At 35.9% G+C, this 14,514-nt stretch overlaps 1 protein-coding gene across 1 annotated transcript in view; it reads right to left on the reverse strand.

Moving 5' to 3' along the window:
• The window catches only part of COL11A1 (collagen type XI alpha 1 chain), a 167,430-nt gene that overhangs the window by 116,016 nt on the left and 36,900 nt on the right, over positions 1-14,514 (reverse strand). Inside the window, exon 6 of the mRNA XM_026853967.1 lies at positions 11,437-11,565. Within this exon, the coding sequence (XP_026709768.1) occupies positions 11,437-11,565 (129 nt within the window). The remainder of the gene's footprint in view (positions 1-11,436; positions 11,566-14,514) is intronic.

The raw sequence follows: 14,514 nt of genomic DNA on the forward strand, positions 1-14,514 counted from the left end.
GAATGTAACATATTTTTAGTAATTGTCCAAAACTATATTGCACATTAATAAAAGAACTTCAAACTACACCTAAATAACAAAACATTTATCAGTTTAGGTGGAGAATATTCTCTCTGTGAAGTATATTTGAGTTTTATATCTGCCTGTTATACAATGTAAGTAATGCTTTGATTTTATCAGTGTTATCATTGGCACTACAGAAGTTGATTCTATTTATATTTTTCAAAACTAGATGCATTTTATATTTAAATCTGATAACTAATATGTGATTATTCTCTCCCTGTTCAGTAAAGTAAGATTCAGTCCTAATCCCAGTGAAGTCATTGAAACATCTTTGTGTGTAAGTGGTATTGTCCAAGGGCCTCACGGGACAGTGATTTTTACAGATGTGTAAATGCTTTCTGGCTTGTGCAGTTCTGGAAATGCGACTCAATATAACTTGTTTCTAAAGAAGTATGCCACTGGCATCAAAAAAACCCCAAACCAGCAACGAGTTTCTAGGAGTCGATAATCAGTCACATAAGGTAAAGAAAAGAAATAACCACACAGGTAAAACCAGCTCTTTTGAAATCATTACAGAATAGCATTAAAATCAGTGTATTTGCAAATTACAAAAATGTATGCAAATGCATAAAATCTGATTTGCTTATCTTCTGTCAAGAGGTTTATGCAAACTAGGTTGGTCTACAAGGAAAAAAAAAAAAAAAGTCTTTAGTGGAATATACCTCTTCAAATTCAGTCATCCTGCCCTACCAGTGACAACCCATTACATAATTTTAAATGCTTCCTCAACCAAACATGAACCAAACAGTCTGCTATGCAATTTTTATTGATACCAAAACAATAGACACTACCCATATTAAATATTATGCAATATCTTAAGGGATAAGTGGAGGAACATTTTGGAGAGAATTACTTCTTTATTAGCTGGATTTAAACATAAATTTAAATATGCTCTTTGGAGTTTGTTTTAATAACTTCCAGACATGTAGGTTCCTTTTTAGTAAGCATTGTAGACCTATTTTGAAACTGGAAGCATTCATTCCAGCATTCATTCAGACCAATTAACAATTAAAACATAACTCTCTGTTTCTCAGTATTACAACTGTTTTTCAAATCTCAGTAGTATGGCATCCCTCAATGTATGCTGAATGGCTGTGCTGAATTGTGCCAAGTAAGCAACCAATAAAATTGCAACAGTGGGTTACAAAAAGTTCTTCAGAGGCCATAAACTAAACAGAAATGTTGACTGGAAAAAAAAAAAATGAAAGGAAAAATATCTGTGCCAAGTATGTTAGTATTAAAAAAGAAAGTGGTGAATAAATTGATATTTATGCTAAGATCTGCCAGAGACATAGTTTGGAAAGCCAGACATTTATGAATGAGAACTAGAAAACACTCATACAAAAAAGCAGGAGTATGTGGAGAGATCTATTGCATCATGCATAATTACACAGAAAATACTTTACTTTTGGGTATTGTGCTTCACTCATTTCTATTAAAGAAAATGAAACTTTTGACATATGCAAAATATCATCACAAATACAGTGGTACATTTCGGTTGCAATGATATGCAGGCACACAGACAAAAAGAACAGGAATGGATGAGAAGTGGACAATGCCAGTTTCCATGCTGGAATCAGATTACTGCCAAGCAAGTGAAGATCTTCTCCATGGACTTTTTTTCTTCATTTTTGAGAGCACAGTATCAGAGGGGTATTATTGAAACTCTTGAACCTACAAGATAGGACATGTGGCCACCATGCTGAAACCATCCTCAAGTTGTTTCTAATTGGCAATACTTTGTAGTCCCCCTGGTACAAGGGGGATAAGTGGGAATATGAAGTAGCCCTAAACTTCCTACATAGAAAGACCTTATTCATAGCAATCATTCTTTTCCAGATGTTTTTGAAAGACCAGGAACCCTAGCCTTTCACACCAGCCAATAAACAGAGAGAGTATGTTTTATACTCTACTGCACAGGTCCTGTAGCAATTAGTGAAATATAGATGCAAAATCTTCCAGGTGTATTTCCTGAGGCACAATCTATCCAGATGGAGCAATACTTTAGAAATAAGATTTACTCCACAGCAACACTTTATCAACTCAACCTGATAAAGGCTATCCCCTGTTTTTAAGATGAGACAACAGGGCTAGTGAAGGACTGTCCAGTTAATGAGGACTGAAGTTACAAACACCAGGAACAGATATAATGGAGTAACTAATGGGGCTTTAGTCACCTGTTACGAGGCTGGCAACTCACACTTACCCTGCCATTAACAGTCAAGATTGGATATGTGGCACATAGCCCTTCTTTTTCTAGAGCTAAACAACTACATGGTCACCTTTATCAGATGATCATAGACAGCAATATGAACCACTCAGTTTGAGGCCTCAACAAACCTTGAGAAAAGTGCCTTCACATTTTGGATGCTAACATTGCTGAGTGCAAAAGCCATGCTATCTCAGTCCTTGCTATTAGTTCACAGAAGTCGTGGAGTTCACAGAAATCTGTCATGGTTGCACTGCTGATCAAAGGAAAGAGAGTAATATACTCTTGAGAATATAGGAGAAAGCATCAAGAATTTCAAAATTAATTAATGCAAATGGAAAAGTATTTTCTGTCACTTTCTAAATTTACTCAAGAATACTAACTCTAGCAAGAAATCAAAGCAGGGAATGAAAGCAACAATGACAGAGATGAAGATTGTAGTTCAAGAGAACATCATTTGTTTTGTCAGCTCTATACCAAAGGAAGATATTACTGCCCGGGAATACAGACAGAGAATCAAGAAGCTAGAATGGGATTTAAAGGGGCATTCAGCTTGTGGATCACTCTGATGATCCTTTTATGGGTACAGACTTAGCCAAGTGCAAAGCATAGCTACCACAGCTGTGCAGCATGTCTATGAAAGTTTACCTAAAACCTAATACTGCTATAAAATAGGATGGTTACAGATCTGAGACAACAGAGATGAGATTCACCAAGTGCTCACAGTAATAGCAAAATATACACAACTGTATTAACTTTCCCAGTGATTTCCCATGAATATCAAAAAGATTAACTCAAAATTCTATCTTCAATTTGGACAATAGCTGGAACGTAGAGGTTTCAGCTAAGAGACATCAGATAACACATACTTCAAAAATGATGCAATTGTCTGTTGTTTTGCTTTCTTCTCTTGTAAGACCACCAATACTTACAGAACAGCTATTCTTGTAATGAATATTGCATATGACTGTTTTCTTACAAATGAAAGGAAGAATAAAACCTGCTGCTTCTTGATGGGACAAAATCTTTCCACTATGACCTCATGCTTTCTTTACCAGAGTGATTATATTACACTACCAGATCATCATGCAATTCCAATTAAAGGATGAACTGTTTTTTTCATCAGATGAATTTTAGAAGCAGAAGATCAGCAGCATGCAAGGCTTATTGCAACTGTGGAACGACTTAAGTCTAAAGACAGCCTTACTTTGAAAATGGATTCTTCTGCTATTCATACTCTAAAAACCTAACCCCATTCCAAGATGTAAATTTGAGCATTTTTTCCTTTACCTTTCCAAATACAAGGAACTAATAGTCTAAATCCTACACCAAAGAACTGTCATAAAATAAATTTTCCGTTGTCTAAATATTATGCTAAATCATCTAGCTAGGTGAAGAGGCAAAGATGACTTTGAAACATTCTAGGCACACTAACACTTTACAAAATGCAGTAAAATAAAGGATGCCAAGAAAAATGAGTCCTAAAAATCAGATGCAGTAATACAAATAAATAAATGGTAGCAGATGTCAATCTTAGGGCAGAAGGAAAGTTAGAAGATGTAAAAGATAGCCTCTTCTACCACATAGTTCTTATATTGTTCATAAAAGCGATAAAAGCAAGGAGATAAAAGGCGATAAAAACAAAATCTTCAACTTTCAAGGTCAGCCTCTGTCAAAAGAAGTCAAGACACTTAAGGTTCTTTATTACGTTAATTGCTTAAAGAAAAATTCTATATATCTATGCAAAGAAAAAGAGAGATAGGAAGATCACTATTTTTTAACACCTGTTAAGTTAGCTAACTGCAGTTTTAAAGATTATATTAAGCATGAAATCAAACAGGAAAATAATTATCTTTCTGTACTCTTCAGAAAACTACTCTTTCTGATCAGACACCTGAGAGGACACTAAATTAGCATTGTCTGAAAGGACACCTGAAGCCTCCGAGTCAACATACTTGGGGTCCATTTGCACCTTTACTTTACCAAGTTCATTTCATTAAAGGCAAACATTTCATTTCTTCAAGTAATCCATTAGAGTTTGGTATAGGTCCAAAATAAATGAAGTAGAGTTCCTCTGGGGAGCAATTTCTTCAGTAGAAGTCAGACAGTGTGATTTATTGGGTTCTTCCAAGAGAAGATTTGAAAGCCTGATAGATGGGTCCATTGCAAACTAAACCTGATGACACTCCAGAAAATATACTGCCCAGTGTCAAGGAAGATGAAGGCTGGCTAGGTCTTTCCCTGCTCTAATTTCTGTGAGCTGGCCAAGCATATGTGCTTGAACTGGAACAGAATTTAATGCATTTCCATTTATAGTAGAAAGGGTTTTGAAAACAAGACAGAGGACAGACTATTCACAAGATATTTATAAAAGAAGCATAGATGTGTAACTTCCTTACGAAAACTAATCTTGATAATTTAAAAATAGAATTTCATATCTATATTTGATCCTTAAAGCCTATTTATACATTCAGCATGAAACAAAATTAATGATTACTGAATTAATCTTAAAGCTCAGTACAAAAAATACTGAATTAATCTTAAAGCTCAGTACAAAAAAAAAAAAAACAAACCTCTGAAAAAAACAGCAAAAAAAGAACATTTTTTTTTTTTTTTTTTTTTTTTTAAAAAAAAAAAGATGCTTTCCTCCCAAAGACTTTATTCAGCCATATGGCAAATTTGCCACTATGCTCATGAACCCTGCAATGTATCTGAATGGCTAGCACCAGTGCCTCCATAATAATTCATCCTATGATTTAATTCTAAGATTCACTGAGTTACTATGGAGCTATTGGTGCTAGCCATTCAGAACCATTGCAGAATTCATAAAGATACCATATTGTTAATGATCAGATTCTGTTCTGTAAAATTCTAGAATGAAGGATAACAATCTAGCACAGAGAAGTCACATTTCTCATTCATTTCCTCTCCCTATTTCCAACCAGTTTACTTGTTTACAGCTCTTTGCCCTTTAGCTTGTCTGCTTTCTCTATGTAAAAACCCTCCAAAATTTGCAGACCATAGGAAGATTTTGCATGGCCAAATGACTGTGATACTAGACTGAAATCATGCCAATGCACTATTCTAATTACTTTCTAAAGTTCTTGGCCAGTTTGTTCCCCGTTTAATTCTCTTTATCCAAAAGTTATTTAATTGCACCAAACATTCTGAACTCTCTAGCAACCCTCTTCTAACATAAGACAATAATACACAACACTTAATATATTTAAGGATACAATACATTCTTTAAAACCTCCTTCCTGTTGTAAATCAAACACAGTGACTTGGATTGGAATTCCTGAGAACTGAGTTGCGCTCATCCAGGAATAATTTGGTTTGGTCCATTTGAGAAGTACTCTCCCTTGCTGTATTAAAATCTGAACATTTTCTATAATCAGATACCCTTTCTTTTTCCTCCAGAAGCAACTACAGATTCAGGAAAATTTTTTAAGCAGCTTCTAAGCAACACCTTTTTGGTGTAGGGACAACAGCTGAGATCATCACTCTGTACTTGACAAGTTATGGAGATTCATACCTAGCTACTCACAAGCAAGAACAACTGATGCATACTTCAATTAAAACATACTGTAGGTGGAAAAATGTTAATACACAACAGAGTAAAGCCTGCTAATATTACTACTAATCTATTGCTTTCCCATTCTCAAATCTCAGAAGTAATGACACTTAGGTCTGATGAAGTTGGAACAAAACACAGATGAATAAAAGCATTCTGTACAGGAATGTCACTCACATCTATTCTCACGGCTTAGCCTGAACTGCCCACAGAAAGCCCCACAATTCTGGCACACAGCCAACTTCAGCAGATTTTTGCAGAGCCTGTGCACAAAAAGTAGTCAAAGGTTACCCAGTTAAACCTTGTTTAGACATATATCACAGTTACTTGGATCCAGAAAGGGACTGATAATTAAAATGGAAGTGACAGTGCATCCAAGTCCAAAGCTTGTATTTTGAAGTCCTTAGGTCTCTCCTACCTAATCCCCCATAGGAAGGGAGAGGTAATAGAAGAGGATGCAGGAGGGTGACCGTGGTTAGGTGGGAGAATGGCATGAGGCTCAGGATAGCACAGAAGAGTAAGCCTGTAGAGAAGGGTAGAATTTAAGATATGTCCTCCCTTTGTAGGCTGGCTAGGTCTATGTCTTATTCACAGCTTGCTGCTTTTTTGAATCCCATGTGAGATGTTTGAGTCTTCCTGAGCTTTATTTAGGGTAACCTCAGCACTTAATTCTGGGATGAAGGGACCCTGCAAGTAAAAAGTAGGCATTGAAATCCTCTCTGTTGCATCATCCAAATTGCAATTTGAATCTGATGCTAAGGTTAAAAAAAATGCAAGAAAGAGAAAATCTCAATGCACCACTTAAGTGTGTATAAATCAGCGTCCAGTAAATATGAGAGCAAAGTCAAGGTCTTAAGGTTTTGAGACAAACTCAAACATTTCAAAAAGCAAATATTGCACTCTTGATGTTGCAACGATGTGATGTGCATCCTTAGGCTCATCTAATGGAAGATCACTATGATATATTCCATAATTTTTCCCATTTTAATGTTGGTAAATTATTTTTAGTCTAGATGAAGTCTCAGACCTTAGCTCCAGCAAATGCATAATTATACCAGCTGAACTGGAAAGGTGGCATAAGATGCAAATGAATACAGAAAAGGAAAGGATTCATTTAAGCCAGCACCGCTATTGAAAGAAATGTCAAAAACCCTATAATTTGATTATTTGATTGTTTGCTTCATTGCAGAAGGAAACACTTCCTAGAGCAATGAGGATTACACTCAGTTAAGAAAAGTATTTTTGCCTTTAAACCTACATCATCTTAGACAAATCTTTCTCGCTAGATGTTTTTTTAATGGTCTAAAAATTATCAAACTTTTCAGCATAACTCCATTCCCAGACTGTGAACTTGCCAAGACACTACAAAGGTGTGTGACATGAAGAGAAATCCTATTCAGCTTTGTAGGTGCAACTCCACAAACATAATTCACTATTTCACTGACAAAAGTCAACTACTTCCTTTGGGTTTTATAGTCAGTACTAGAAACACACATTAATAGGCTCTGCAATCACATCATTTGTCTCTTTCCTCTAAGCCAAATATCAGTTTCTTATTCTGGCCTGCAATAATTCAAAGGCTCAGATATATAAGGCCAGAAAGGACTATTGGATCACTGACTGTAACGCCTGTAAACTTTCAGACTTCAAAACTTCTTACAGTCACCCTGTAACTGCGCCAACTAAGGTATAAATGACATTTCCTAAAACTGTTAGAAAGGTATCTGTCCTTGGCTTGAAGATATCTAGAGATACTCCATTTTGGTAATTTGTTCTTTCATTCCTAAAAATTTTAGTAAATCTTTTCCTAACTCTAATTATCTCTCTTTCTTTTCTGCCCTCCCCTCGCCATTTGTCTGCAGCCAGGATTTTATTTTTGTGAAGGTTCTTTGCATATGCTAAGCTTTTATCATTACTGTGGACAAGCAAACACATTTAGTTTTCCAATTCCCAAAGTCGCAACAATTATGTAGCTTTTACTTGAATCATTTCCATTTTTGCAATATTTGTTTTAGTGACTAAACACCAAGACTGAAAGTGATGTTCCAGTATGTTTCAACCAACAGCATCTATAAAAGTAATAACACATCTGTATTCTTATTTCTTTGTTTACAAACCAAGACATGCACTGCATTTTTTTTGCCAGTTTCGTTTTGAGTGGTCATGTACAAACTGTTTTCCTGCCTTAATAACCAGTAATCTAATCAGTAGTCTTCTCATATTGGCTTTCAGCTTGGTCAATATCCCAGTCTGGTAAATCATGTACCCCCAAAATCATTTCACTAATGTAGCAGCAGATGAAACCCATCTATGGGGACAATGCTGAACACAAAAGGTTCTTCTGTTAACACAAGCAACCAGACCCTATTACAGTGTATATTTCCTAGTTCTTTATGTTTGCCCTGCATTTCTTTCTTTAACTTTTACGTGTGTGACACTGCCTTTAGTTGTGTTATCATCATTGTTTACTGCTCTTCAATATCATGACTCTGACAAATTTTAATAGCATCAATATTACACTCATATCTATCGCCTAATTCCCAAGAAACTCCACTAAAAAAGTTAATTCAGTGATAGCTCTCTGTTTATGGTATCTGAAATAAGGCAGCCAGATTTTAATCTGTTTATCAGGCAATTTATCTTTACCAAAAAATGCTGGTTTTTTTTCATTCAAATATCATATGTTGGTTGACAAATCAGAAGCTTTATGAAGGTCTAAGTCTATAAATTCTATCAGATATCACTATCAAACTTGTGATCTCCTCAAAACATAAAATCAGGCATTTTGAAATAATTGTTTTCCATATAGATTGTCAGTAATTATATTTTTCTCTTTTAATACCTTATTTAATTTTGCAATCAACAGTTTAAAAAAATCAGCATTACTGTCTTCTATAACTTCTTCCTGTACCTAAATAAGACTTGTTTCATTTATTTCCTTAAAATGAATTATCTATGAGATTTGATAGGCTGCTTCTCAAAAAATAACAAAGTTGCCTGCTTTAACAGGCTGCTTTTTTTAGGATTTAGCAGATAATTCTGTAATTCTGGACAATTCAGTCAGTTATTTATTCTACTGTATATTCATTACACTGGTAGCATTGTTGATGTGGTTATTTCAGTTTCCTATTACACATGTTAAAGAGATCCATTGACTTCACTGGGAATATTCACACAAAGTTTATATGAATTTCATATAAACTCATGGATAGCAACAAAGAAATTGTGTTTTAGCTCAGAAAACAAAATTTCAGTCACCTCTGACAGCAATAAACGAAAGCAAACAGAAATGGCAGGTCTCCATTTTTTTAATCTTTTAGGTCTTTTCAGATTTTTTTCCAATTCATTTTAAACTGTTACATTGCAAATTAAGATCTTTGATTTCACTCTTTTCTCTGTAGGTACTCCCACAAACAATATGTGTTATCACAGGGATAAAAAATAGGCCTTAGAAAAAACACATAAAAATCCCACTAACCCCAAGAGTATTTTTGCAATGGCTGCTGAATTTAACAATATTTGCTGACTCCAGTGGCAGTTGCATTAGGCTACAGATGATCTCTACTCTGGATGCTGAACGACGTCAGTGCCAGTCGCCTGATTTTATGGTTCCCTTTCTCTGTTTGATGTTCATCAACTTTTTTCAATAGATGTGTAGTATGTAATGAATTCTACATAGTGAGCATATAACTTTATATGTGTACATAGTTTTTATAATTATGATGAAGCTTATTTTTCTTTTCATCTACAAATGAGTACTCTCAACTGATGCTAGTGTTAAACAGCTTTTATATACCATAAACATAAAAACCGACAGCAGGAAATTTAGCTAGTCATTCATTATGAAGGGAATGTAATCTCTAGGCTATTTCATTCATATTCTACATCCTTTGGAAACACTGATTTACACTCTAATAATTCACCAGTAGTCATTGCTAATAATCAAGCACAAGTACTCATTCTTCTTCAACTTGAATAGATTTTGAATCTACAGTCTGATCCCAGCTAATATCTATGGACTCCAAGCCTTATCCACATGCATTACACTAAAGGACAGGAGCCATCATTGCCATCAATGGTGGCTAAGCAAGCAGTTATTTGCAATCTCTATAAGCCATGTTAAATCCTGCTTAGGAGTTGATGAGAGTTTGGAGGTGACAGTACTCCCAACTTAGTTAAAGCATTTTAAGCATTTAGATATAATCTTCTTCAGGAAAGAGACCAAGGGATGATTTTAACAACCTTTTCCCACAAAGATCACTTTATTAGATTGACTGCTCTTCAGTCTTTCAGTAAAAAAACCACTAGCCTATTCAAGCCTTCCAGGCCTTCACACAGGAAATAGAAAAAGAATCAGAGTGCTAAGTCACACAGCAGCGAAGCCCAGGAAAGTTCCCAAGCAAAATTTAAGATTTCTTTGAAATTTAATAATGAGAAAAAAAAAAATTTAATTTTGCTGTTATATTATTTCCAAAAAATATTAACAATATGCTTTCAGCCTGTTCTACTTTGGAATATAGTGCATGGAGATCCATGTAGCCAGGCACACAGAAAGGTCCCACAGGGAAGACTGTAGTGACCAAGGCTTCTTTGTGCAATTCACTTGACACATCTTGTACTGTACCTCTGAGGTAATGGATGTGGCAGTCCCTTTGAACTATGTTCTGGGGCTTACAGACCTTAGTCACTTGATGACCAGATTTTCAGTTAGATAGAATAAATAGCAGCAACAAATAAAATTATCATATATTTAGGAAATGTTCTGTCTCAAAATGGATCAAAGCAGGCACCTGAGAATAATTCAGCAAGTTTTTAATGGTGATCTCTTGAGCAATCAGTAATATTAACCAGTCAGATCACACACAGCTCAGTGCATACTAACTGTCCAGAGCCAAGTTCAATTAAGACCAATTACATTTTGCAAAAGCTTTCCACTTTACACTGTTTGATGCAAGTATTTAGAATGTGTATAACAGTCTAATCTGAGGAACTATCTTGACCTCAGTGAATAGTTCAGTTTATGGCTGTGAGAACTGTCTACAATGACAAATGGTTTCTGTAAACACTTGTGTTTCTGGGAAAAAATCCAACTCTGTTTTGTCTCTGCTGATATTTACCTGCTATGAGTGGAGCTGGCTGAAATAATTTTGTATGTACATGCATTTGTGCACAGGACACAGCTCATCAGAATACATGGCATTTCTAGAAGAAGTAGTTTACAACAGCAGAAGGCTCATAGCTCACATGACTTCCAAATGTGGCATTTGATGGTACTCAGAATCAGTGAAATCATAAACGCACATGGGAAGAACAAATAGGTACAACTAAACAAACTCATATTGATATCATTTTTTAAGGAATTACAGTTCAACTTCATTGAGCATGCTGGTTATTGAAATACCAGTGTGAAAGGTTCCTTCAAATGCTTGATATAAATGAGTAGATAGCAAAAATGAATGTACTCCTTCAACCTTCCTCCCTCATATCTAGAACAATGCATGCCATTTAGCTGTAAATTCTCCTTGGGTAACTTGTTAGAGCACAACCACTAATGTGCAATAAATTTAGTAATATGTGACTGATTACTCACCTCATCAACTTGAGGATCTTGAGCCTGAGCAGCATTGGGCACTGGGGAATCACAGTCTGGGCTATAATGCTCACAATAGTCATATGCAGCTCTGGGGTCAGCTATAATCAACAGCTGCTGGATCTCACCCTGCAGGAAAGTACATGCAGATTAAATAACACACACACAAAAAAATTGTCTACAGTTCATCAGAAGTACAGACTTTTCATTCAGAAAACAAAACTAGGCTAGGCACATAATACTCAGATATTAACATTTGTGATTACAAACAACATATCTACTTAATTTCTGCTGCTATTCTGGAAACCACCTTAACTATTGTTCACATGGAAAAACAATTGCAAATTAATACCGAATGGACTAGGTGCAAAATTCTGGCTTAAAATGCTGTCTGGTTTGGAAAGGAGAGGGTGGGAAGGTGTAACTCCTGCTCTGTCATTTTCATGCTGTTTGTTTACTTCTTCACTGGGAACAAGTCTAAATTCCTAAGATTTAATTCAGGGTACTTCCTATTACCAGCATGCAGCTCAGCATGCAATTGATCAGCAGTATAATTCTGAGAGTTTGCATCACATCTGTACTCTCAAAGAAGGGAGAAAATAAAATAAAATAAAATAAAATAGGCTGTACAGGAGACACAGTTATTGGAATAAAAAATAATTGAGTAAGCAGTGTGTAAATACACACTATAGAACGTGTTAAAATAAAAATTCTAACAGCTAACAAATGTTATTTTCATTTCTATTCCCATATATCATGCATAAAACCATCACAGTAAAGAGACCCACTATTCTGGATAATAAAAATGGCTCTGCTGAGGTCCCCTACAGAGACCTTGTATGTTTATCATTTTCCACAGAAAGCTGTCTGGTATCCAGTGTATTTCTTAACATAGTAGTACCATTTAAACAGCGTTAGGTAAATTCTTGCCAACATTTCCACTATAAATTTCCTCATTCAGGAGCTTCGTATGCTGTCATAAAAATAAGGTTGTTGAAAATTGGCACATGTTGTCGGTCAAAACCCATTAACTTCGGTCTCTCACTATTTCCCCATTAAGGACAATTTTTATATACTTCTAATGTAATTTTATTTTGTTCTTACCAAAAATGGGGGTGAAGGGATAATTTTGTTAGTATCACCTCCCCTACGAGGACAGGCTGTGGGAGTTGGGGTTGTTCAGTCTGGAGAAGAGAAGGCTCCAGGGAGACCTTATAGCGGCCTTCCAGTGCTTGAAGGGGGCTACAGGAGGGATGGGGAGGGGCTCTTTATCAGGGAGTAGAAGGATAGGACAAGGGATAACAGTTTTAAACTAAGAGGAGTTTGATTTAGATTAGGAAGAAATTCTTTACTATGAAGGTAGTGAGACACTGGCACAGGTTGCCCAGAGAAGCTGTGGCTGCCCCCTCCCTGGCAGTGTTCAAGGCCAGGTTGGACGGGGCTGTGAGCAACCTGGGCTGGTGGAAGGTGTCCCTGCCCATGGCAGGGGGATTGGGACTAGATGAGCTTTAAGGTGCCTTCCAACCCAAACCATTCTATGATTCTATACCTGTGCATGTTTTGTCTTTAAAGAAGAAATATCATAACTGATGGAAATGTACAGCTGGGAAAAGTCACAATTACCTCAGTACTTCCAAAATGGCTTTATAACTCTCAGAACAGTAGCCTTTAACAAATTAACAAAATTGGAGAATATTTTTAAATAGTAAATAATAATTTGTAACACTCCTTCCTTTCAAAACCAAAAATCAAAGAAAGAAGCAAAAAACTCTCAAACTAAAAAAAAAACAACCCACCCAACTTTCTGTAATTTTCCTAGTTCTTCAATATTTTTAACTTATTTAACATAAAGTATGAATTAGTTTCTTAGTGCATAATGTATATACATTAAAAATGTGTTTTTTACAATATTCTCAATTCATTTTACTATATAGACTCATGTGTGTCTCAAATTAGTTTAGAATTGGAATATATATATTTTTTTAAGCTTCCAGAAATACTACAAATGTTCCCCTGCCAGGGAGAAAGAAAATCTCTTTGATTTTCCTTAGCTCACTAATGCTTCCTGATTTGGACATCTTCCTACAAAACCTGCTATACATACAGAAAAGTTCCCCCTTTGATTCTTTACATGACTCCCTCAAGAGTTTGAGTGCTTTGAGAGGTTTTGTACAGTCACTGTCAGCCTGGGCTATGCAGTCCCTATCTCCAGCAAAGTGTTTCCAAAGTGCTCTGCCCTTCCTCTTTCACCAGCCAAATTAAAACTAAGTGAAGCAGAGGAATAAGTTAGAGAGAATTAGCAACTGAAAGACAAAACAGGTAACTCTTTTGAGCAACCATTAGAGGTGGATGTGCAGAACCTGTCCTCACCCTGCAGAGCTCAGGTCAATGTCCCTGAACATATATGACTTTCTGAGATGCCCATACAGATCACCATGCATACAGTGTGCCAGCTAGTGTGAGTAATGCTGAAACTGCTCCTGAAACTACGGCTGTTTAGTACGATATACTAAGAGAACCCAGGACGGGGAATCTAGCCAGTATTCCAAAGCTTGCTTTGTGCTGATCTTGAATGCCATGGAATTTTGGCACTGCATTTTGTTGGACTGTGCGTTTTTTAAGAAGCACTCAGCATGCTGTTACCACTTGGCTCAGATGTCCGTAAATTGGTTAAAGCTGTTCCTGATCCATTGACTGTACTTCCCAGCTCTCTCTGCCTGTCTGTCATGGGTCCACATAGATGGAGGCCCTCAGAAATCTTGCACAGTATACATAAATTGCTACTGGCTATTTATGTGTGAGAAGTTTACTGAGGAACTGATTGATTTTACATTTTGCATCTCAAATGTTAATTTTCCTCTTTTTCCTGCTACATCTGCTATAAGAATATTTCTGGTAAATTATTGCTTCTATTTTTCTATATTTTGTTTTTATTTTTCTGTCTTTGCTAATTAAATGGCTTCTTTGAGTATATGTATACGACGTATTGGCAGTGCTATTTCACTAGTCAGTGAAGAGCTTTCATTTCAGATCAGGTCAATCATCTCAGCACATGAAATTCCACATACATTATTGGCA

The sequence above is a fragment of the Athene cunicularia genome (genome assembly GCF_003259725.1).
Source record: "Athene cunicularia isolate RWA chromosome 8 unlocalized genomic scaffold, athCun1 chr8_part1, whole genome shotgun sequence".
Classification (NCBI taxonomy): domain Eukaryota; kingdom Metazoa; phylum Chordata; class Aves; order Strigiformes; family Strigidae; genus Athene; species Athene cunicularia.